Source organism: Urocitellus parryii, chromosome 1 (assembly GCF_045843805.1).
Source record: "Urocitellus parryii isolate mUroPar1 chromosome 1, mUroPar1.hap1, whole genome shotgun sequence".
Classification (NCBI taxonomy): Eukaryota; Metazoa; Chordata; class Mammalia; order Rodentia; family Sciuridae; genus Urocitellus; species Urocitellus parryii.
Genome location: NC_135531.1, coordinates 227,005,890 through 227,031,602, shown reverse-complemented (window position 1 = coordinate 227,031,602; position 25,713 = coordinate 227,005,890). Strand labels below are relative to the sequence as shown.

The 25,713-nt window shown below is 34.4% G+C and overlaps 2 protein-coding genes across 7 annotated transcripts in view; one reads left to right on the top strand and one right to left on the bottom strand.

Moving 5' to 3' along the window:
• The window catches only part of Gpr155 (G protein-coupled receptor 155), a 43,549-nt gene extending 34,569 nt beyond the window's left edge, over positions 1-8,980 (top strand). For 4 of the 5 annotated variants that reach the window (XM_077802837.1, XM_077802851.1, XM_077802843.1 and 1 more), the window contains 4 exons: positions 119-214; positions 2,496-2,560; positions 4,048-4,185; positions 6,728-8,980. In XM_077802837.1, coding sequence (XP_077658963.1) covers positions 119-214; positions 2,496-2,560; positions 4,048-4,185; positions 6,728-7,025 — 597 coding nt within the window. In that variant the 3' untranslated portion in view covers positions 7,026-8,980. Of the gene's footprint in view, positions 1-118; positions 215-2,495; positions 2,561-4,047; positions 4,186-6,674 lie in introns of all 5 variants that reach the window. The other variant, XM_077802853.1, reaches the window with a different exon arrangement.
• Positions 8,603-25,713, bottom strand: part of Scrn3 (secernin 3) — a 31,243-nt gene continuing 14,132 nt past the window's right edge. For both annotated transcript variants that reach the window (XM_077802857.1, XM_077802859.1), the window contains exons 6-8: positions 16,517-16,679; positions 15,400-15,580; positions 8,603-12,443 (exon numbers count right to left, since the gene is read on the bottom strand). In XM_077802857.1, coding sequence (XP_077658983.1) covers positions 12,273-12,443; positions 15,400-15,580; positions 16,517-16,679 — 515 coding nt within the window. In that variant the 3' untranslated portion in view covers positions 8,603-12,272. The remainder of the gene's footprint in view (positions 12,444-15,399; positions 15,581-16,516; positions 16,680-25,713) is intronic.

The window sequence follows — 25,713 nt, the reverse complement described above, 5'->3', positions numbered from 1 at the left end:
TTAGTCTTACCCCCCCCCCAATTATTAGGTAGAAAAGTTATTGTACTGTGCTCTGGATGGAGAGAAATGATTAGCAGGCTTCATTTTAAAATACTCTTTTTTTTTTTTTTCTTTATAGAATCTTTCCAGTTGTTTATGGTGGCTATTCAACCAAGAGCCTGGAAGACTATACGTTGAGTTACAGTTTTTCTGTGCTGTGTTTAACTTTGGCCAGGTACTTATTTACTGAAACTTTGAGGGGTTTTTGTCTTCCTGGATGAATTGAATGCAGAGAAGGGTATGCGGATGTTGTTGTTTTCTTCTAAATCAATAGGGTTTAGTTTGTTTGCCAGCTGCTGGTATACATGACAGCTGACAGCTGCTGCCTGTCTTCTAGTAGAGATGAATTCTTATATTGGTTAAAGTCATCAGAATGTACATTGAGTGTTTCAACCAGCAATACCAAATAATTTTTTTGCTTTGGTTTTGAGATAAAGAATCATAATTTAAGCAGGGACAAGATGTCCTAAGTTCTTTTTAAACTTTTGTAATATTAAAAACTCACTTTGAGAAAAATAATTCACCTTCCCTTAAAGGATTTATCCCCTTAGATGGACAAATATTATTTCATTTACATTTTAAACAACAGATACTTAAATCTTTACTTTAAAATCATGTGGTGTGTAAATAAAACTTTAGTTAGGGGTAATACTTTTCTTTCCTTGATAGTTATTTGTGTGCCAAAAATTGCTAAGCATTTTATATTCATTATCTCATTTAAACATCACAATAATACTTGCAACATAGATGTTATCATCCCCAGTTTAAAACATAGAAAACTAAAATTCCATGAAAAAGTGATGTAAAAGGTGCTATTGTCTATGTTCATGACACTATTAAAATACATATTTAACAATACGTTTTACATATTGGAAAATATTTTTAGGTGCAAATTTCAAAATTTGATCTTTTCATTAACTGTGGTGTCAGGGGGGTGGTGCTGGGGCTCAAACCCAGGATATTGCATATGCTAGTCAAGTGCTCTATCACTGAGCCACATCCCCAGCTCAGCCCCTTACTTTTTTTTTTTTTTTTTTTTAAAGAGAGAGTGAGAGAGGAGAGAGAGAATTTTTAATATTTATTTTTTAGTTCTCGGCGGACACAACATGTTTGTTGGTATGTGGTGCTGAGGATCGAACCCGGGCCGCACGCATGCCAGGCGAGCGCGCTACCGCTTGAGCCACATCCCCAGCCCAGCCCCTTACTTTTTAATTAGAGAATACTCATCCCTCATCCAAAGATTGAATATCAGTTTGAAAAAATATTGTATTTGAAATCAGTATGTTGCCTACTAAATGTAAAATAATTTGCCAAGAGTTAGTTAAGACTTGTCAATAAATGCTCCTGCAAGATTTTTCCTAACATTAATTTCTTGAAGTATTTCCAGTTTGTTTTGCCATTATTGTGGGAACAAAATGGTTATATCTAAAGGTACAAATTACCTCGGTTATTTGTGTCAGCTTATTACAACAAATATGAACTTCCCAAGATCTGCCTGATAACTATATCTTACATTGTGAATATTAAGATCTGACTTTGTATCCAAGAATTATAAAATACTAGATTGAAAAATCTCAGTCTTCTGTGGCATTATGCATTCAGAAAGCCAATTCAAGCTTAGCCCTCCTAGTCCTGGGGCTGAGAAAGCTTCATTGCACTGCACTTTGTCATGAACTGAATTAGTGCCAGGAATGCTCCCACACAAGTAGTTCAAGGGAGTGAGAGACACATAAACCTCACTTTCATCCAGTCTTCCTCTTGGAGAGGAGGAGAAAGATATTCCCTTCTGACTGCTTATAGTTTGGGGTAAAGAAAATCGGACCCTTCATATAATGTTATATTGCCTTCTCCATCCCACCTTCCACCAACCTGCACCTCAGTATGCTTCACAAATAGCAGCTGAGCTCCCTTTCTCCCAGGCAGTCCTAAATTTCCTGGTCTGTGGCTTATATCTGGTGCCAGTTTGCCTTATTACTCCAATTCCTTCAAGCCCTTTCCCTAACCACTAGCCAGTATCACTTCACATAAATTCTGTTCAGTTATTATTATTGGATATTGCAGCACTTGTTAATTATGTAATTTATGAAGTTTCAACAAAAAAAATAAATACCTAAGCATAGTGGGAGATTTTTTTTTCAAAAACAAGAAAACAGAGACATATAATCCTTAAATATTTTCATTTTTCTTTAGTAAGAAGTCATAGGAATACCGTTGCTCAGCACTAGTTTTTATCACCCATCATAATTAGAACAGAATGATTGGGAAGAGGCAGAAAACATGTCTGGTTCCAGGTACTGAACTTTAGAGTACCTGCTTTGTATGCTCCATTTGAAATGTTGCTCTAATCACACTATAGGTTTGCCTCCTCAAGCACTAAATTTGGTGACTTCCTTAATTCCTGCTCTTACAATTTTATTGCTGCATTCAGAAAAAAATAATTTTGTTTTCTTCCCTAGGGATTTATTTCCTTTGGAATCTTTGGATTGGACAAACATTTAATCATCCTGCCTTTCAAAAGAAGGTAAATTTAGTTTTGAAATAAATCTCTGTATTCCTAAATTTGATGACAAAGCCATTATATTAAGATACTGATATTTTTATACCTTTAAACTGTTAGACCACCACTAAACACCATACAAGGGTTATCTGTTGATTCACATAGTTGTAAATAACTGCAGAGAAAATGCTGGAAGAACTATTATAAATGGAGGAATATAATTTGCATTTTAACAAAAACTGATGGACTCTGATTTTGATCTATGCCATTAGCTACATAAAGTTAAATAAAACTTGAACATGTCTTTAGAAAGGGTAGTATTAAGTGGTGCCCCCAAAGGAATATATTCGATTGTCTTTCACCTTTGACAACAGGATTCTTCTATCAAACTAACTTATAGAAAACTCAATTTTTCTTTCTAAATTATTTTATTGGCTTAGTAAAGGGCTTCTTTGAATTAAGATCAAGAATTTTAAAAAGTAACAAGTATTGCAACTTGTAGGTGGGAGTAAAAGGCAGAGGGACAAATCTTTGTACTTCATTTGCTTTTAAAGTCAAAATTAGTAGAAATTAGAAGTGCTAACAGAATTCATCCTACCTGCTCTATGAATAGTGCCCCAAAACAGTATCTTTTCTTCTTTCTTTCTTCTCCTTCAGCATCAGCATCATCTTATTCACTAAGATTTCATTGTTAGGGTCATAATCATTTCATGAAGGAAAAGCGTAGTAAGAAAGTTATTGAACTTAGTTATCAGCTTCATAATGTGAACTACTCAACAGTTCTATTGTGTGAGCTGGCCAAAACAAAACCAGTCTGTACTCCAGAGCCCAGTATTTGCCTCTGTGATACCAAAATTTCAAAATGATTGAGTAAACTATTTGATATCTAAGTTATCTTTGTGTTTCAAAAATGCCGCATAAGGAATATTTCTTAGTAAAAACTAAAATGAGCCAAAAATGTCTAGAGGATTTATAAAATAATTAGGTCACTCACCCAGCCTTCTGTGAAAAGGATACTAAATGCAGAATCAATGCTGGGGTTGTAGTTCAGTGGTAGAACACTTGTCTAGCACATGTGAAGCACTGGGTTCAATCCTCAGCACCACATAAAAATAAAAGTAAAATAAAGTTTTAGAAAAAAAACTTTAAGAAAGTGAATAATTAAAAAAAAAAATAGCCTCTTTAGTCAGGCATGGTAATACACATCTATAATCCCAGCTCCTGGGAGGCCTCAAGTTTGAGGCCAGCCTGGGCATATTAGTGAGAATCTGTATCAAGACAAAAACATTTCTTAAAAAGGGGCTGAGGGCTAGGGATATAGCTCAGTTTGGTAGAGTGCTTGCCTTGCATGTAACAAGACCCTGGGTTCAATCCCCAGGACCACAAAAAATGGTGGGGGGTGGGGGGGCTGAGGATGTCACTCAGTGGTAGAGCATTTGCCTAGGTTTTCACAAAGTTCCAGGTTCAATCTCCAGTAAGAAAAAATAAACTCCTTAAATTTTTGTTTTCAGACTTGAATTTCTATGGAACAATAAAGAAACAGCAGAAAACAGAGATTCTCCTGTTTCTGAGGAAATAAAAATGACCTGTCAACAATTTATCCATTATCACCGTGACCTCTGTATCCGTAACATCGTCAAGGAAAGAAGGTAAGCAAATTGCTGTCGTAGATCCAAATAATTATATTTTAGATTAACTATTTTTGGATTTTAATAGGCTAATAGTTATAGGTCAGTTTTTAGTTTAAGAAGTAGCATATGAAAGAGACATATTACTTTGATTTTACTATTTTAAAATATCGTATAACTTCTGATTTCTACATAAAATGTGAGAACTTTAAAACAAACCCGAATGTGGTAGAATATTAACATTCACTTCATGTTGGCCATTAGTGTCTCTCACAAAGCTTTGAAATACATTGGATTCAGAAATGGTTTTATATTCCCATTTTCTAGTGTTATATTGTTTCATATTGCCAAGAAAACAAAATGGAGGCAGGAGTGGTAGCACACTCCTGTAAGCCCAGCAATTTGGGAGGCTGAGGCAGGAGGATCGCAAATTCAAGGCCAGCCATGTTAACTTAGTGAGACCCTGTCTCAAAATTTTTAAAAAAAGGATGTAGCTCTGGGGTAAAGTGCCCCAGATTCAATCCCTGGTACCACAAATAATAATAATAATAATAATAAAATTTCTGCCTCAATTAATTCTGCTGCTTATATTTCACCTCAAGTCCTAATCTTCCTTTGGTCTATGACATTATATCTTCAAGGTATGGAATATACTGCAGCAGGAAATGACCAACTTTGAATAAACAAATTTGTAGTGAGAATATTTTTGATTGTCATGAAAGAAAAATAAAACATAAGGAAAGTAACATGTGTATAACTGAAAATTATATAGGATAGTTTATTTGCACCTATTATGCCACTATATTTAATATACATGCCATTATAATCAGAAGGTAGCCTAGGTTAGATGGTGGAAAGGGGAAGCATTTGGGTGTAGGTTAATACTAGAATTCAACTCCTGAATTGAAGTTTCTTGGCTGTGTGACAATAGGCAGGTTCAATTCTCTAGCCTTAGTTTTCCTTTTCTTTAAAAATCTGACTCTCAATATTGTTTGAATTAGGTGACAAAATGTCTGTGATATGCCTAGCCTAATGGTAAACTATGGAGAAAAGCTAATGTTCTACCCTTAAAGGGCTGAGCACAATTATTTCAAGATGTTATCCGCATCAACAACTTTTTTTTCAACTGCTTTTCAAAATTAAAAAAGAAAACTCTGTTGTTATCTCTGTCAGACCTGTTGTGCTTGCCAACTGTCGGGAAGTATAGCTCTTACCATTTGCAGGGCTGCCAGGCTGCCTTGGTCCCAGATGGTTGAATGGGCACCAGCTGGTAGTGTTCTGGCCTGTTCCCTGTCCCTTTCCAGGCTCTACTGCCTGTACAGCCTCACATTCTCTGACACTCTGTACATCTCCATGGGCTTTTGTTACAGCTGCCTGATCACAGTCTTCAAGAAACTATTCAGTTGGTGTCTGGGACAGAAGGCATTAGGACTATAAATTAAAAGCCAACAAATAGGAAGAAGGCTCAGACAGGGGTTGTAACATTCAGGCTTCTGTCAAAATGATGTTTGCAGTTGCAAAGAATTAAGTTAAAAGTTCTTATTACTAAGTTAAAATATTGTAATCTGGGGTTGGGGATGTAGTTCAGCGGTGGAGTGCTTGCCTAACAAGCATGAAGGCCCTGGGTGACATCCCCAGCACCTCAAAACAAAACATACTGTGATTTTTACATACTTGAGAAACATTTTCGTTTATTAACCTTTTTTATAATTCTTATATGATACACATATATTTTATTTATGATAAAATGTTTTTAAATTCTTGTCACCTGTTTCTCATTTCATCTCAGTCTTCATTCGCTATTTCTCATTGTCAAGCACTTTAGGTTTTACAGCTTGACTGATGCTTGTGGGCAGATTTTTGTTGTCTATTGCATATTTGTACAGAATTTATGTAATTGGGTTTGGTTGGTTTTTTTTCATTTCTCTTTTCCTTGTTTATTTGAACATATTTGAAGGACCTCATATTTGCATTAAGAAGACAAAATTTAAGTGATCAAGAAGTAGATTTATAAAGCATATTTTAAAAAATCTTAAGATTTGTAGCAAGACAGATCTCACTTATTCTTTCCTTGCTTTTTAATGAAGCAAATCCTGACAAACACAAAAGTGAGGTTGTCTTGGTTGCTGATGGAAAGAAACACTACTTGTGGGCATGATAATAAAGTTTGATTTGAGTAGTTTAATAAAAATAGTCACTTCTTAAGAGCTTACAAAAAATATGTAATGTTCCTGAGACAATTAAAATTACTTAGCACAAATAAGAATATAAGAAATTATAATATATATAATATTCAGACATTACCTATGTCCATTTTTTGTTGTTGAAGCGTTTCTGTTTTCACAAGCATTATTGGCATATTTTATTTTTCTCCAGGAGTCTTTCTGGGGTCAGGAAAGTTAACAATTCCTTTATATTCAGAACAGTTTCATTCCTGCCATGCTTTTAACTATCGTGCCGTCTTCCCTTGTTTCCTTCTATTTTTTCCTTGCTTGTCCTCTACCATGCAGTGCTGATACCAGGTTTACAGAACATATGGGTGAATCATTCCTTTGACATACAGGTGTGGTGCAAAGACTTCTGCTGGGACCTTCTGTGGCTGTGACCTGGTGAACTGGCTAATTGAAGTTGGCCTTGCCTCTGACCGTGGTGAAGCTGTGATATATGGAGACAGACTGGTGCAAGGGGGAGTCATCCAACATATTACCAATGAATATGAATTTCGGGATGAGTACTTGTTTTACAGATTTCTTCAAAAGAGTCCTGAACAGACTTCTGCTATTAATGCAAACAGCCCCCAACAGGAAAGCTATAAAGAAATTGAGCATTCACCCCCATCCTCACTTTCTCCTAAGTCCTAAATGATAAAGGAGAGAATCCTCCATGGAATCATATTCTAGTCCCAGATCCAGTATTTATCTGTGTGATCTTGGGCAAGTTAGACCCTCTCTGGGCCGTAGTTGCCACTTCTGTAAAATCTGACAAGATGCATTCCCCCCACCCCGTGCTAACACTGTGGTTTTAGTATGTAAAACACATAGGAAAGTGACCTAGGAAAAAGAAAAAAACAAAAGGAAAAGTTCTGGTAGTGAATATAATAATTACTATAAATAATACTAATGTGGCAACATTATAAAATGATTTCTTCCTGCAACTGTTTGCTATAACTTCAAAATCAATATCCAGTTGACAATTCCTTTTAATTGCCAAATTTGACAGATGTTCTGCTGGTGAAATGGACATAAAATTATGGTAACTTTACATTTATTGATGGCACTTCCTAAAAAAAATAATTTTACTGAATCTAATAAGAGGTTCTTATTCCTCCCAGCCCCCGTCCATTTCTTCAAAAAAACTCATTAACAAATTAGAATCACTGCCTTTTTTTTAAAAAATAGGCTTGTCTCTTCTTGCTCTTCTAACCAAAGTACTAATCTATGTCATTAGGAAAGGAATAAAAACCTCCATAAATATTATCATCAAAATCCAATCTCTAACTTTTGTGCTACAGATAGTAATTTATTTAAATATTAAAAAATTATTGCCATGTGATGTATCACTTATTATTTGCACAAAGCAACATAGTACAGAATAATAACCCTACTACTTTTCTCCCTGCAGTGAATAAAAAGGACCATATATATAGTCCAAGTCAAGAGTTAAAACTTCTAGACATAGCACCCTATGACTACCTTTAGAATTCAGTCTATGAATTCTATGTATTAAAAAAAAATCTGTAAATTTTTAAATTACTAAATTTGCTATCTTAGTCCATTAAGGCAGCTATAACAAAACACCACAAACTGGATAGCTTATAAACAACAGAAACTTATTTCTTATAGGTCTGGAGGCTGTGTAGTCTAAGATTTAAGACATGGGCAGGCTCAGTGTCTGGTGAAGGCCTGATTTCTGGTTTACAGCTGGTGCCCTTTTGCTGTGACCTCACATGGTAGAAGGGAAAAACTCTTGTCTGTTCAGCCCTGAGAAAGGGACTGATGCCATCCATGAGGGCTCTACCCTCACGACCTAGTCACCCCCCAGTACCATCCCACTGGGGATTACATTTTAACATATGAATTTGAGGGGACGCAAACATTCAGACCATAACAGATAAAGTTCATCTTCAGAAAATTAAAGGGAGTTATTCACATGATTTTTGAACTTCTACTTAATTATTAGGTGTCAGTTTAACTTACTTAAAATATGTTGAAATGTTTATCTCATGTTTAGTGTTTTCTATATAAAGCCGTTTAAAAAATTATTGCCCTTTTAATGCAACAGATATATAAATTTTTTAAAAACCTGCATGGAAGCCTAGTGTATTTAACAAGTAAATTTTACTTTAGTATACCATTAACCTATACAAATTTCAAGCTATCATTAGAGAATGCGCGTGTTTTTAAACAGAACTGTCTTGTGGGGGAACTTTTTCTAAAAAAATATGACCACGTTAATACTCTTTGAATGCTCAGGAGTAAGCATAAAGCCTCACTGCTGTTCCAGTAGAGATGTAACTCACATGCATGCAGGCAACTCAAACTCAAGTGGAGAAATTTTTTATTTATGAACAAGTCATACAAATAAGTCATACTGCATATGTTCTGTTATTTGCACAAAAGGATTCTGCAACCTCTTTTTCCATGGGAGACACTAAAAGAAAATCCTAGATCAGAATGATCTGCAGTTTCAGATAAAGGATTTTAAGAGATGTTTTTAGATTAAGGATATGCTAATTTTATTAAATGAAAATATTTGTAACTGTTACTTTCTCACTGACAAAGCAAGTTTCTCAATAAACTACCTATTTTAACTTTCACTGCTGTCATCTTTTCTTTGGGCAACTGCAATGATACAGATACTATCAAACGGGTCTTTAATCTAAGTTCTTAATGTTTTCTTAAATGAGTTTCTTAAGACTGTCCCTTTCTTCATGACCCGTTAGGTCCTGTGCATAGGAACTTCCCCAATTATGAATTCACTAAACACCTTTTATGAGTGAGTTAATATGAAATTAAGAGTGCCTTACATACATTTCATGATTTTTCTTAAATATTATTTTTAGTTGTGGTTGGACACAATACCTTTATTTTATTTATTTTTATGTGGTGCTGAGGATCAAACCCAGCACCTTGCACATGCTAGGCAAGCACTCTACTGCTGAGCCACATCTCATGATTTTTAATATGTAGAGTCACAGCTGAGAAAATTATCTGATACAATTTTGATTAAAATCTACCCCTATTTACTAATCTTCAGCATAGTCTATTGTTATCTTAACTCTCAATGAACAAGTCCATGCCTAACTTGTGCTTTGCTTTTAATATTTTTAGAATAAGATAAAGTATATTTTGGAGAATAACGATTAGTGACCCAAAAGTTATGCAGCAGAATACAGCTCTTGGTTTTTGCCCCTTTGTATCTTATACCCATGTGATGAAAGATGACTGGAAACACAGTTCAGGACCATACATATTAGCACTATTCTTCAGGAAAAGACAGATTTTAAAGTTCTGCAGTTGGCATGATGGAAATCTGAAGTAATTAATTCAAAAGAGAAAAATTCACTATGTAGAACTATTTTTGGAAAATTTTACAAGAAGGAACTAATTTTCCAAAATTCTAGGCTGCATATTATTTCTAGGACAACATTCTTTTTTTAACAATAAATATATAAACTGATATTTTCATCAAGATCAAACAATGTAGCTTTCTGTAAAGTACTCAATTTATTAGATGACTCCCTTGGTTTATAACATAATTTAAGGGTTGACCTAATAAAAAGCTTAATTCAGCAACTATATTTTTTACTCTTACAATAGATAAAATTTAATAAAACCTTAAATTTTTTACAATATATCCCAAGGCATTAATTACCCCCACAAGTATTCACAGCCCAACTGCATTTATACAGTGAAAGTCAAGCTATATTATATTAATTTACACTAATAATTACATACATTAATACTACATTAATAATCCTTGTTTTTTTAACTTTTTTAGTTGTAGATAGACACAATATATTTATTTTTATGTGGTGCTGAGGAGGATTGAACCTAGTGCCTCACACGTGTGAGGCAAGTCCTCTACCACTGAGCCATGGCTCCAGCCCCAATTATCCTTGCTTTCAGATGGGGATATATTCCCATTTCTAATATGGAAAGAAGCAACAGCTTGATTTGAAACTTATCAAAAGCTAACAAGTTGTATAGATAAATTATCTAGATAATTTCTGCAACCTTGCGTTTTATAGGCAGAGGACTGTATAAATTTTTCCTGTCAGTATCTGAATATTCATTTTGCAAATATCTATTAATAAGCATTTATTACATGCCAGACACAATACTGAACACTGCACATACAACAGTAAGAACAAGTATGATTCCTAGTTTCATAGAGCTTCGTTCTAGTGTGTTTAATGTTCTGTGTAAATGTTTAATGTATAATTAATTTGTGATCAGGATAGCGTGTGGCTCCAAGAGTATTTAAGAGAGACCTGACCTTGTGGTTTGAGGAAAACTTCCTTAAGGAATTCCTGTCTTGGCCAAACCATTAAAAGAACTACAAAAGGTGAGAACAGAATGAGTGGTACAACAGAGGGTGTAGCCATGAGGAAGGAACTGGGCACATTCCAAGACTTGAAAGGGCAGCATAGTTGAAACATAAAAAACAATGGTGAACGTGTAATAAGATAAAGACAGAGGACAGATTAATTAGTAGGCTCTTGGTGGTATTTGTTAAGAGACTTTAACCCAAGAACAATGTCTTTGAAAGAGTTTTAGACTCAACAATAAGAAAATGAACTAACAACTGATTTCAAAATGGGCAAAAGATCTGAACAGACACCTCACCAAAGAAGATGTACTCAGGTGGCAAATAAGCAATGAAAAGATGTTCAACATTTCATGTCACTAGGGAATTGCAAATTAATACGAGAAACAACTGCACAACTATTAGAATGGTAAAAATTTAAAACACTGACACAAAAAATGCTGGGAAGGATATGGTGCAACATTGCTGGTGGATGCAAATGGTAGTGACTCTGGAAGACAGTTTGGCGAATTCTTACAAAAATTGAACATGGTCTTACCATATGACCCAGCAGTTGCACACTTTGTAATTTACCCAATGTAAGTTGAAATTTTACATCCACACAGAAACCTGCTTATGGCAGTGTGTAGATTTATTCATAATTGCCAAGACTTAAAAGCAACCAAAATGTCCTTTAGTAATGATACATCCAGACAGTGGGATATTATTCAGTGCTAAAAAGAAAGGCGTTATCAAGTCATGAAAAACACGGAGTAACTTAAGTGTATGTTACTAGTAAGCAAGAGAAATCAATCTGAAAGAATACCTACTGTATGATTCCAACATTTTGGGGAAAGCAAAACAGAGAAAACTAAAAACAAAATAGTGGTTTCTAAGAGACAGTGGAAGGCTAAACAATTGGAGCTATAAGTTCACTGGTAAGCCAACTCTTGATATAGAGTGTGTTTGAATGAAAGTGTATTTTCAGAATTAATACAATGACAAAGATTTAGTGTGTAAATCTAGAAAATTCCCTTGTTAGCACTGGTTAATATTTGCCTAAAGCATAAGAAAACTCACCACTTCATATTTTTTCCATTACTAAAAAAAATTTAAAATAATTGATAAAATGATTTGAGGGTACTACGAAATTATAAGTATAAATCCATGCATCATATTAATGTCTTATGCTTTATGTAGAATTGAATACTTAATTTTTTTTAGTTGTAGATGGACACAATACTTTTATTTTATTTATTTTCATGTTGTGCAGAGGATCAAATCCAATGCCTCACACATGAGAGGGAAGTGCTGTACCACCGAGCCTCAGCCCCAGCACCTGAGTACTTAATTATTGTGACAAAAAAAGTTATTGTGGCTAAAAGAAATAATTGCCTGGAATAACACCTAGCCACCTCATGATATATGTTTGGTTTTCTTTGTCAGTATCTCAGCAAAACTATATGAGTTTTAACAATTGAACTATCACTTGAATGCTATTAAAGAATAATAGCTAAGTAGGTTTACCTCAAGACAATGGATTCTGACTTTGAGGGAGATTTCCACCATTTCTATGATTGCTATGAAGTAATATTTGCCTTATAAATTCTAATTTCATCCTTTGTACTCTGAGGAAAGAGATTAGCAATTTTATCCATATCAAGATGCTTGTTTTGGAGGACTGACTCCATCTTTTTGAATAGTTCTTTCTCCAGCTTCCTCATGTTATCCAGTATTGTTCTGGCTTTATCCTAAACAATGAAAAGTACACAAATACACATACATGAGTACATTAATCTATCCAAATTCCAACCCACCCTCACAGACAAGATTTGTTCACTGTGGTTTCTACTTCTGGATTAGTTACTCCTCCTAATATGTAAATATAGAAGGAATGAATCTCTATTTTAGACTGAATGAAATCCCTGGGTTCAATTATCAGCATCAAAAACAACAACAACAAGGGCTGGGGTTATGGCTCAGTGGTAGACATTTGCCTCACATGTGTGAGGCACTGGGTTTAATTCTCAGCACTGCATATAAATAAATGACTAAAGGTCCATCAACAACTAAAAAATATATATTTTAAAACAACAACAACAACAAAATCCCTGCACATAACAAAGTTAACATTCATATTTTTGGCCTCTTTGATGCAAAACACACAAACATAAATGACCCAAAAGTCAACTGAGAGGGGCTGGGGCTGGGGCTCAGCGTAGCGCACTTGCCTGACATATGTGAGACACTGGGTTCAATTCTCAGCACCACATATAAATAAATAAAACAAAGGTCTATCAACAACTAAAAAAAATTTTTTTAAATCAACTAAGAAATAAGCTATGAAAAAAAACCCAGCCAAGTCATTTAATATTTATACCAATAAATATAGAAGATTTTCTATCTCACTAGTAATCAAGAAATGTAAATTAAAACTATCAGTAGGACTGAGTCTCCCTAAAACAAAAAAGTAGTTATAGAGTCAGAACTAGAACACCGCTTATTGATACCACCCTCAAATTACATTATTTTTCCAAGACTTTATATTGTCAATCAACAATTAACATCTTTTAAACAGTAACAGCTTCTAATGTTTTTAAACATTTATTTATTTATGTATCTTTAGTTTTAGGCAGACATATTATTTTTTTTAATGTGGTGCTGAGGATCGAACCCAGTGCCTCATGTATGCTAGGTGAGCACTCTACCACTGAGTCACAACCCTAGCCCCGAGCTTTTCATTTTTATCCCAAAATTATTTTGTAATTCCAATCAGCAATTTAATTTAGTTTAACAAATATTTAATACTAACTCTATAAAACTCACCTCCCAGAAGCAGTATAATGGGGAAAAGAGAAGTGAAAGCTCATGAGAGCAATTATGAGCAACAAAAGCTGTGTGGAAACTGCATAGGAGGAGTAAAGGGACCCAGTAGAAGTTCCTGAAGCATAACACTAAGGGACTTGAGCAAAGGCCAAAGAATCAGAGTGCTCATCATTGTTCACCACACTGTTCTGAGTGTGGAGAATGAGCTAAGCACATAGGAATGATAGACACCTCAGGCCCAGTGAATTGGGCCCCAGTCAGCATACTAAGTGGGTTCCTATTGCTTGCCTCTCATTTCACACCACTAAGCTACAAAACAGTATTTATTGTAGACCAGATGTGAAAACAAACTGGTCCCCAATAAAGCAGAATCAGCATTAAGAATTCTTAGCAAATAGGAAGTCTGGCAAAGTGCTTCAAACAAAAGCAAAATAGTGAAGTGAGGGGAAAAGGCAGATAACTATGCAAACATATTACAAGCAAAAATGAGTAATTACCTGGAGGAAAATTAATTTAATTGATTTAAATGTAGACAGATGTAAATGCCTAGATCTTGAAAAAGTTAAAGGATTATATAGCAAGAAAAATCAGCAAGTGGGCTGGGGATGTGGCTCAAGAGGTAGCGCGCTCGCCTGGCATGCGCGGGGCGCTGGGTTCGATTCCCAACACCACATAAAAACAAAAAATAAAGATATTGTACCCACCTAAATACTAAAAAAATAAATATTTAAAAAAAATCAGCAAGTGGTAAAAATAGCCAAGAAAAGATATAGGATGGTTAATCTTTTCCTTCATTGCAGGTTGTCAATTGATAGTTGCCTTTAGACAGCACTTGTACTTTCTTTCTTTTTTCTTTTTTGCAATGCTGGGTGGGGATCAAACCCAAGGCCTCATGCATGCATGCTAATGCATGCTAAGCAAGTACTCTACTATTGAGCTACAACCCCAGCCCCATTTCATTCTTATGGGGGAGAGAGGGGAGTTGGACGGGCAAGGGATAGGGAGGGCTGAAGAGGTATATTTTATAAAATTAACTTGCAATCTATGTCAGAAAATAAATACATCTGCTTATTTCTGGAGATTTCAGGTGACATGTTGCTCTTTACAATGTTCACATTTTTAAAATAATAAGCATATATTATTTTTTTAAAAAACAACTTATTATTTTAAGTCTATGAGGCCTTTAATCACTTTCAATTAATTTTCATCTACAGTTGTAGGATTAAGATTTACTGCCCTTTAGAGTCTTTGTAATTTTTGGTGTGAGATACTAAGCTAATTACTAAACCTCTCTCCTAGTCTTGGATTCCTTATCAGTAAAATGGTGATAACAATAGTACCTATCTCAAAATGATTGTGCAGATTAAATAAAATAATCCATATAAAATGGTATATAATAAGTGCTCAATAAATGTTAGTTATTGTTATGTTTAAAATACTAAATTTCTCTAAAATAATCACAACACACATATTCTTAACCAAAAGTAAAAATAATACAGCTTTACAATAGTAATAGCATCTACACTATTTCTTTTTTGGGGGGGGCGGGGAAGAGGGTACCGGGGATTGAACTCAGGGGCACTCGACCACTGAGCCACATCCCCAGCCCTATTTTGTATTTAAAGACAGAGTGTCACTGAGTTGCTTAGCACCTCGCTGTTGTTGAGGCTGGCTTTGAAATCCAATCCTTCTGCCTCAGCCTCCCAAGCTGCTGGGATTATAGGCGGGCACCATCATCTCCAGCAGCATCTATACTAATTATAAACCTACTTTTTACATGAAGGAAAGAAATTGGTTCTTCAATGTTTAGAATTCAGATTGAATCATACTTTAAACTATTCTAATGATACAACAAATAATATAATATAATTATAATAATACCTCATTATTATTTATTACTTCCAAAGCCTGTTGGTGGTTTTGGTAGAGTGGGTGTCTTCTATCAGGCTTACTCTTTAAGTGCAGCTTCTTTTTAACTGGATTTTCAAGTTCAAATGTTGGTGAACTGGTATCCAACAGTTGTGAAATATGTGGCACAAATATGAAAGGCTTAAAAACTGATCTAGAAGAAAGACACTTCATTAAATTGACATGTCAAAACGTTTAAAAATTCAACATTATTCTAAGTTTTCCAAGATTCTCTTAGAGAAGTTTCTGTTAATGATGCTACATAAGTAAGTTGTTCCCTCATATTAATTATGCTTATGCCCAATTCCCAGTGTACAGTGTGATCTCATTTATGGCAAGGACAATGCTTAATTTAGGGCTGCATTCATACCGACCTACTGAGAGCACAGCACATACACCGTGTCAGTGAATGAACAGTTTTCCATTTCCTAAGGTAAGAACAATCCTCAGTGTTATAGACTGAGGATTATAACTTGGGGTGAAAATCAGCACAAGTGTTAATGAGGGGACACAGGTTTCACACTCTAACTTCTTGAAATATCTTTAACCATATGAAAGTCTATAACATTAAGGGATAGCAAGTACGAAATCATTTCTAAATGTAATGTGGTGTTAAATTTGTAAGAGATACAAATGACTTGAATCAAGATAGTCTATAAATAAAGTCCTAAAGATATAACTTGAACTACTGATAGTTTTATATGTATGTGTTTTCTATATGTACATAAGTAAATCTAGCACAACTATATTACTTATTCAATTTACTAACTTATAAACCATCTAATGTCATTAATGTCTGAAATCTGAGTAGAAAAACCTATCTACCTTCTTTTCTTGACAATGTTAAATATATTTGTAGGAAAAAGGAGTACAGATAAGGGTAAATACAAAACTATAAGCCTTTTCTTCCCATAAAAAATGAGAACAGTTACACGTATATGGAAATTGCAATCTAAAATTGGCCCAGAAAATCCACCAACAAGTTGTCTTATTTATGTAACAAAAATTTAGTCTCACAGAATTATCAACACACTATGATTCTTCCCCATACCATGACCACTTGCTAGTTCACAGTATTTTGTGACTTTACCTCTCAGGATCAGGAGTCCCCGTAAAGAAGTGAATGCAAGGAAGGTTGGAATCTTGAGGTAAAACAGAAACCATGCTTGCAGTGGTCAGGAATTCTCCCTCCATATTAATGCCACTTGGTTTATCTCGGAGAATTTCCATCATTGTTTCAAATGTAATGTTTCCTAGGGAAATAATTTTAAAATCCATCACATATGTTTGCATACATAGATACTTTACAATTACAAACTGCTTTCTCTACTGATAATATAGGAGATATCGATCTTGGTATAAATGAGATATCAACTATAAAGAAACTCTGTTTCAACAGCACATTGTCACAGAAAGATATTTTCTTTTAAATGTAAAATATGCAAAATCTCAAAAACATTCTAATACGTAAAAACTTTATAAGCAAAAGCAATCAATAGTGTAAAAATACATTCAATCCTATTGCACTTACAGAATTTTTAAGGCATATTTAGTAATGAACTGATGATATTTCAATAATTATTATCTGAGCCTGTCCATTCAATCAATAAAAAATATTTTATTTAGTTTCCAATATTATAAAAGATTATTTTTATAAAATAAAACATTATTTTTCCTATATTAATTTTTGTGTCTGACATTAATAATCTTACATGAAAGTGTGGGCTAGAACTTGAAAAAGAATGAAGATGACAAAACATATTATGGTTAATGGAATTTGGGTGTACATAATCCTGCTGGGCTACTTTAAAGATTAAACATCCATGTGTGAGATGAAATATGTATGTGATGATATATTGCATGTGATTATACTGTTTTATGCTTTTATATTTAATGTTTATTGTTTTTCAGAATTCTTTTGAGGAAAATAGAAAAAATTATTTTCTATCTTTAGTAAATATAACATGTCCCTGCTTACACTGAGTTTCAGAATTCAGTATTTGGAAAGCATCACAAAAATTTTTTTAAAGTCATTGATGTTTTCAGACAGCTCTGTTCCTTGCTATATACATTTATAGTCAAAGATGTGGCTCAGAACCTTAGAGTAACAACAACAACAAAAAAATTCCCTAACCTACCTGATGTAGTTATTATGGTTTGGATATAAGGTATTTCCCAAAAGCTCCTGTGTGAAGGCAGGAATGTTCAGCAGTGAGAGGATTAGACTGTAAGAGTTGAAACCTAATTAGTGGATTAACCCACTTGATGGATTAATAATTTGAATGGACTAGTTGGGCAGTAACTATAGGCAGGTGGGAATGACTGGAGGAATTAGGTCTCTAGAGGTGTACCTTTGTATTTGTCCCCGATCCCTCTCTGTCTGCTTCCTGCACATCATGAGTTGAGTAGTTTTCTTCCATCAGCCTTTCCACCAAGATGTTATGCCTCACCATGAGCTCAGAGCAGTGGAATCAGCTGAGACCTCTGAAACTGTGAGCCAAAATAAACTTCCTCCTCAAAGTTGTACTTGTCAAGTATCTTGGTCACAGCAATTAAAAAGCTGACTAACACAGCAGTCCTAACAAAAATAGCTTGTTTTTCTTCTGACCTATCATTAATTTTCTTCTGCAAAATTTATCACTCCAAATTCCTCCTAAATCAAAATCAAATTCAAACTCCTGAAAATTAAAACTTACTGTTAAGCTCAACTGAAACGACCTTTTCCTCTCCATCTATAAGCATTACTAATCTTTTGTTTATTTGTTGTAGCCCCCCTATAGAAAAGGATGATATTTCCCTCTGTTTAGTTCTCATTTATTTAAAAAAAAACATTTTGGGGAATCTATTAGGTGCCAGGCAGGCACTGTCATAGAAACTAGAGGTGTATCTATATAGAGATATAAATATGAAGAGATATATCTCTTCATGAATATGATCCAATTTCAACTAAAGTAACAACAGTTAACAAGTCATTGACAATCTCTCCTAAAAAGTTTCAGAATAGGCTTAAAAGTTTTCCTTTGAATATAAGAAATTCTCATTATCAAAAGAAAACTGACACCAGAAAAGACTACTACTCAAAGTAACACATTTAAAATGAGAATCAAAACTTCATGGTAAATAATGGAGTAAAAAGGATTGATTGAACTTTTAATGTAAAATAAAAATATTACAGAAATAAGTTTATATAAACTTACAGAAAACAATTTAGTTTGAAATTTTAACATGCTAATTCTTAGAACAAAGAATGCAGTATAATTTTTCCAACAAAATTTTAAGAGAATACAACTTTATTTGACTATTGCAGGATGATCATAAAGACAATTTCACAAAAATATTTGAGGATTACATCAAGTTTCTTAACCCATCATTTCCCATCATCCAATTATGGGTTGTCACTCTCTTAATCCTTTAATACTGAAGTCACTTTCTTTGAAAGAACTTGGTCATATTACCATCTTTAGTTTTCTCTTCAATTAATAGGTCTAACTCTCTATCCACGTGATATTTGTCATTGACTTTGTATGAGACTTTTCTTGGGATAAACTGAAAAAATATTATAAAATTCATTGGCAAAAATTAAATCAACTAAAAATAAAATATATGACTATTAAAAAAATTGCCAGGATAATTCTGAAAAAGCAGAGTAATAAGGAGGCATTTTTCATGTCACATAAAAAACAGTATTATAAATTCTCTCATATTGTTCTCTAGCTCATAAAACAGGTTTTGAGGGGCTGGCGATATAGCTCTGTAACTCAGAGGTAGAGTACTTGCCTAGCATGTATGAGGTCCTGGGTTCAATACATAGCACTGAAGAAAGAAGGAAAGAAAAAGAGAAACTGGGTACCATGGGGCACACCTATTATCCCAGCTACTTGGGACACAGGATTGCAAGTTAGAGGCCAGGCTGGGTAACTCAGCAAAACCTGTCTCAAAATTAAAAGAGGGGTGGGGTATAGTCAGCCTAGCATACTTGAAAAATGTTCAATTCCCAGGACTGCAAAAAAAAAAAAAAAGTCAGGTTCTGACTGTTTCAGGTGTTCATTCATGTTTTTAAACAGGGAGATTTCCACTACTCCAGTTATTATAGTTATTCCTGAAAGAAGTTAAGTCCAATTCCAAGTACTCCAACACAGGTAGCAGTATTCTTTTAACCACTCCATTATTATGCCTCCAATTTATTAAATACATCAGTTTTTTCTTACCCAGAAATAGTACCAGGTTCTTAATAACAATAATGAACACGGTATATCCATATTGTAACAAGTACAGTTTGTTTGTTTGTTTTTTAAGTAATAAAACATAGTGTCTGCCATCAGGTATTTCAGATAAATTATGTGGAAATATTTAATTGTTGCCTTAAAACCAGTTTTAGGTTTTGTTTTTGATTGTACCCAGGGGTGCTTAATCACTGAATCACATCCACAGCCCTTTTTATTTTTTATTTTGAGACAAGGTTTTGCTACATTGCTGAAGCTGACTTTGAACTTGCTATCCTCCTGCCTTAGTCTCCCAAACTGCTAAGAATATAGGCGAGTATCACCATGCCCAGCTAAACTTAGTTCTAAAGAAATAAATAACTTTCATTTAACATTGTTGATTGACCACAAGTTTTTGTTTGTTTGTTTGTTTGTTTGTTTTCCTCTCTCCCAAAACTCTACAGTTTTGGGGCTGGAGATATAGCTCAGTGGTAGAGCACACGCTTAGTATGCACAATGCCCTGGATTCAATCCCCAGCACCAAATAATAAACACAACATTTTACAATACTTACCAGAAAGAAATTTTAAAATGAAGTAACTCACAAAGACAAAGAGAATAGGAAAAGCAAGAATCTCCCCACACCATTCCCCTAACATGGGGATTAAAAGAAAAAGCTTCACTGGGAGCAGTGGTGCATGCCTATAATCCCAGTGGAAGGCTGAGACAGGAGGATTGCAAGTTCAAACCCAAAGTTTAGCAATTTAGCAAGGCCCTAAGTAACTCAGCAAGACCCTGTCTCTAATAAAATAAAAAAAGGGTTGGAGATGTGATTCAGTGGTTGAGTGCCCATGGGTTCAATTCTGGGAGGGAAGATGGAGGGAAGGAAAGAAAGAAAAGAAAAAGCTCATAGCAAGTCTATACCCAAAATATGATTTTTGTGAAACTTCAAAAGAAAATTAACTTTCATATACAATAACCTAATGTTCTGTCATCAGTTAATCATGCAACTTACCAACAATTTTATGGTAATGAAAATAGATTTACACAAGTCCATATTCTATCTGGTTTCTTCACAGTATAACCATGACTTCAAATTCAAACAAGAAAAATAACTTACTGAATTTATAGGTAACTTGTTATACAAGTCATAATTTTCTGTTAATTTTGAAAAACGCAGGAAGAAAAAAGGGTGTTACCCAAAAAGCACCTTTAATGTTAAAACTCAGCAATAAAACAAAAGCCTACCATCCATACTGATCTACTACTACCAGATACATAGCTCTAATACCTAGTGAGATTTAAAAATGATTCAAGTCTAAATTCCTATAAATGCAAGTTTTAATAAAAACAGTGGCAGAACATAACACTGTGATAATACAAGTATTACAAAAATGTTTTCTGTATTCAAAACCTACAATTCTCAAAATGAAAGGAGGATTTACATGATCACTTGAGTAGGGTAGCTATAAGTAATCCACTAGCAAGCATTGAATAAGTACTGAGACTGCAGTGGCAGGGTTCAGTAAAATAAATGCAAAACACAGGGTGCAATTTCATTGCAATTTAAACTAGTTATTTAAAATACATGAGTGAATATAGATACAATTTGGATATACATGCAGCACAGTTAATAGCCATCAGGTAGGGATGGTTAGAAAGGAGAAAGGTAGGCTCTTCTATCTAGAAAAATTAGCCATAATGTACTAGTGGACAATTTTCTATGAAAGAATTGGAAATACATTTATTCTTTTGGCAAAGCACAGAAAGCTAGATGAACTATACTTCACACTTGAAAAAAATAAGCTTCATGTCAGATGCATATATTAATATATTCATGTATAACTATCAAATCTACAATTCAGTATTTTGTAGCTAAATATAACAAGTATTATGATGCACTGGGTAATTAATGTTTTATTATTTCTATTTGGTTTTCTTCCTTTTGTCCAATTACTCTAAACCTTACATTCTTGACATTTTCCTTTCCATCTTAATTATGCATTGTTGTTCTTCATTTTTAAAAATTACCTGCTGGGGCTGGGGATGTGGCTCAAGCGGTAGCGCGCTCGCCTGGCATGCGTGCGGCCCGGGTTCGATCCTCAGCACCACATACCAACAAAGATGTTGTGTCCGCCGAGAACTAAAAAATAAATATTAAAAAAATTCTCTCTCTCTCTCTCTCCTCTCTCACTCTCTCTTAAAAAAAAAAACATTAAAAAAATTATCTGCTAATTTTATTTCCTGGACTTTAAGTTTACTGCCTGAAAAAAATACACAACAGTGATCTTTGCTAAACTACCTAGAAGTTACAATTTAATTATTCAACCAATGATTCTTAATTAATCATTTCAACACTTATTAAGCACACACAACATAGTAGTACAAGACATTGAGCTAGGTATTAAGAGAAAAATAAAGGTAAATTTAAAAAGCCCTTTTTTCAGTTTCATAGAGAATATAAATGAAGAGCACAAATACATGTAGTTTTCTCATTTGTAAAATGAAGATGATATCTACTTTATATGGCTGTTTAAAAAGAAAATGTAAGTGAATAACTTAATATAGTACCTAGCCCTGGATAAGTTTGCAATAAATGAGAGTAGATGCTGCAACAACTTATTTTTAATCTACTTTTATAAAAAGTCTAAAATTGAAATATTTAGTATAACATGCTGTATCGTTTTTTATATATACCTATCCCTATGGAAAAATAGTTTAAATATACTTATAAAATGATAAATTAGCTGGGCATGGTTGTACACACCTGTAATCCCAGTGGCTCAGAAGGCTGAGGCAGGAGGATCAAAAGTTCAAAGCTATACTCAGCAACTTAGCAAGGCCCTAAATATCTCAGGAAGATCCTATCTCTAAATAAAATACAAAAAAGGGCTGGGGATGTGGCTCAGTGGTTAAGCACCCCTGTGTTCAATCCCAGTACTAAAAATAAATTAATTAATACATAAAATAAAATGATAAACTAACATTAAGAAACTTTGTAGAAAATGTTTCAAATTTTGACATTGTTTTAGAAATTAAAATATAAGATATTAAATACTTTGAAAAATAACTAATGTGAAATTAATTTGTTTAATGAATACTTGAAAAAAGCAAATATCAATCACTGACTGACCCATCTGAGTAGTTGGTATCTGATTGATTTATAGAACCTGTTGGAGACCAGCTCCAACAGGGGGTCTCAGGAGACAAACGGATGGTGAGGAGTCGGCGAAAGAGGGGTGGAGAAACAACACAGACACCAAAGTGAAGGTGTTGATCCCAATCTTTACTTGTGAAGTTGATCATATATAGTTTTCATTTTGGCAGGCTCACAGTACTTTGTGGTTACAAAACAGGAATCATTATTCAAAGAAACAAAATATTACATAGGTACAATTAGAATAGAAGAATGTATCTTGGCTTATGCATAAGCAAGCATTTGTACTTTCAGTTCACGTTTTGCTTTGAGCTGTTTCTGCTTAGTTAACGTTTAATAATAGTTAGAAATGTCCCAAACTATTGGTCTATACCTTGACTATTCTTTCTTGACTTACTGACTGGAACCGGTGCCATGGTTACGGCAAGTGGTTGACTCGTTATTAATTTTAATCAAACAAGAGTAAGAGCACAAACCATTGTGCACAGGAACAAGAACAAGTTGCCCAGTAGTAAGCACTAATCTGTCTTCTTAACATTAATTTTTCTTCTCTAGATTGTAATTTAATTTCTCAAAAACTTCCTTGACAGGAATACAGGGAGTTTTTCATTAGACATTAACAATTTACGATCCACAGCTGAATCATTGCATTTAGAGCAAACAGATCTATTCTTTAGAAGTAGTTGCATTAATTGGGAAAGTCATGTTTTTTCCTTCATACTTAATGGTCATATGAGAAATCGAAACTATACTTATTAAAGGAATACAAAAACAAATCAGCCCATTCCCAGAAACATACTGTGCTCCTCCAGAGGATGGACGCCTTGCGCCATCCACCTCAGTAGGGCCTTGCCATTGCCTGAGTCAGGGGAGGGGCGCAGCAAGAACCATTTTATTCTTTAAGTGAAGGAGGATAGAGCAGTCACATGTTTTTATTAGTAAAATGACTCTTTTAGCTATTATCTGCTACTCAGTAATCTAAATAAAATTTATTCTGCCAGAATTATTTGGTAGCAAAGGGGGAAAGTACATTAAAAGTTATTTTTTAGGAGTTAATAGTGACCCAATATAAAAAATGGGAAAAAAATACACTAATAAGTGGACAATTTATAAGAAAATTATAAATTTTCAATAAATTTAGGAATGTCTAATCTTACTAATAAAATAATATATATTGAGATAATAATATGCCACTTTTACCTACAAAATTTATAAGGGCTAATCAGGTGCGGTGGCACACACCTATAATCCCAGTGTTTCAGGAGGCGGAGGCAGAAGGATTATGTGTTCAAGATCAGCCTTGGCAGACTAACACACAAAATTACAATTATCTTATATTAGACAAAGGTACCAAAAACATGCACTGGAGAAAAAATAGCCTCTTCAACAGATGGTGCTGGGAAAACTGGAAATCCATGTGCAACAGAAAGAAATTAAACCCTTATTTCTCACCACTCACAAAACTCAACTCAAAATGGATCAAGGACTTAGGAATAAAACCAGAGACCCTGCATCTAATAGAAGAAAAAGTAGGCCCTAATTTCCATTATGTGGGATTGGGCACTAACTTCCTTATTAAGACTCCTGTGGCGCAAGAATTAAAATCAAAAATCAATAAATGGGATGGAATCAAACTTAAAAGTTTCTTCTCAGCAAAAGAAATAATCTGTGAGGTGAATAGAGAGCCTACATCTTGGGAGCAAATCTTTACCCCTCACACATCACATACAGCACTAATCTCTAGGGTATATAAAGAACTCAAAAAGCTAAGCACCAAGAAAAAATAACCCAATCAATAAATGGGCCAAGGACCTGAACAGACACTTCTCAGAAGATGATATACAGTCAATCAACAAATATATGAAAAAATGTTCATTATCACTAGCAATTAGAGACAAATCAAAACCACTCTAAGATTTCATCTCACTCCAGTCAGAATGGTAGCTAGTATGCATACAAACAACAATAAGTGATGGCGAGGATGTGGGGGAAAAGGTACATACATTGCTGGTGGGACTGAAAATTGGTGCAGCCAATATAGAAAGCAGTTTGGAGATTTCTTGGAAAATTGGGACTGGAGCCACCATTTGACCCAGCTATCCCTCTCTCCTGGGTCTATACCCAAAGGACTTAAAACAGCTTACTATAGGGACACAACCACATCAGTGTTTATAGCAGCACAATTCACAATAGCTAAACTGTGGAACCAACCTAGATACCCTTCAGTAGATGAATGTATTAAAAGAAATGTGGCATATACACAATTGATTATTACTCAGGAATAAAAAGAGAAAAAAATCATGGGATTTGCAGGTAAATGGATGGAGTTAGAGAAGATAATGCTAAGTGAAGTTAGCCAATCCCAAAAAACCAAATGCTGAATGTTTTCTTTGATATAAGGAGGCTGATTCATAGTGGGATAGGGAGAGGGAGCATGGGAGGCAGGGATGAGTTGTTGGAGGGGAAGAGGGGGACATGGAGTTATAAATGATAGTGGAATGTGATGATCATTATTATCCAAAGTACATGTATGAAGACACAAATTGATGTGAATATACTTTGTATACAACCAGAGATATGAAAAATTGTGCTCTATGTGTGTAGTAAGAATTGTAATGCATCCTGCTGTCATATATAAATAAAAATTTAAAAATTAAAAAAATAGGGCTGGGGATGTGGCTCAGCGGTAGCGTGCTCGCCTGGCATGCGTGCGGCCCGGGTTCGATCCTCAGCACCACATACCAACAAAGATATTGTGTCCGCTGAGAACTAAAAAATAAATATTAAAAATTCTCTCTCTCTCTCTCTCTCTCTCTCCTCTCTCACTCTCTCTTTAAAAAAAAAATAAAAAAAATAAATAAATAAAAAGAACTATTTAAAAATGAATAAAAATAAGATCAGCCTCAGCAATTTAGCAAGGCCGTAAAC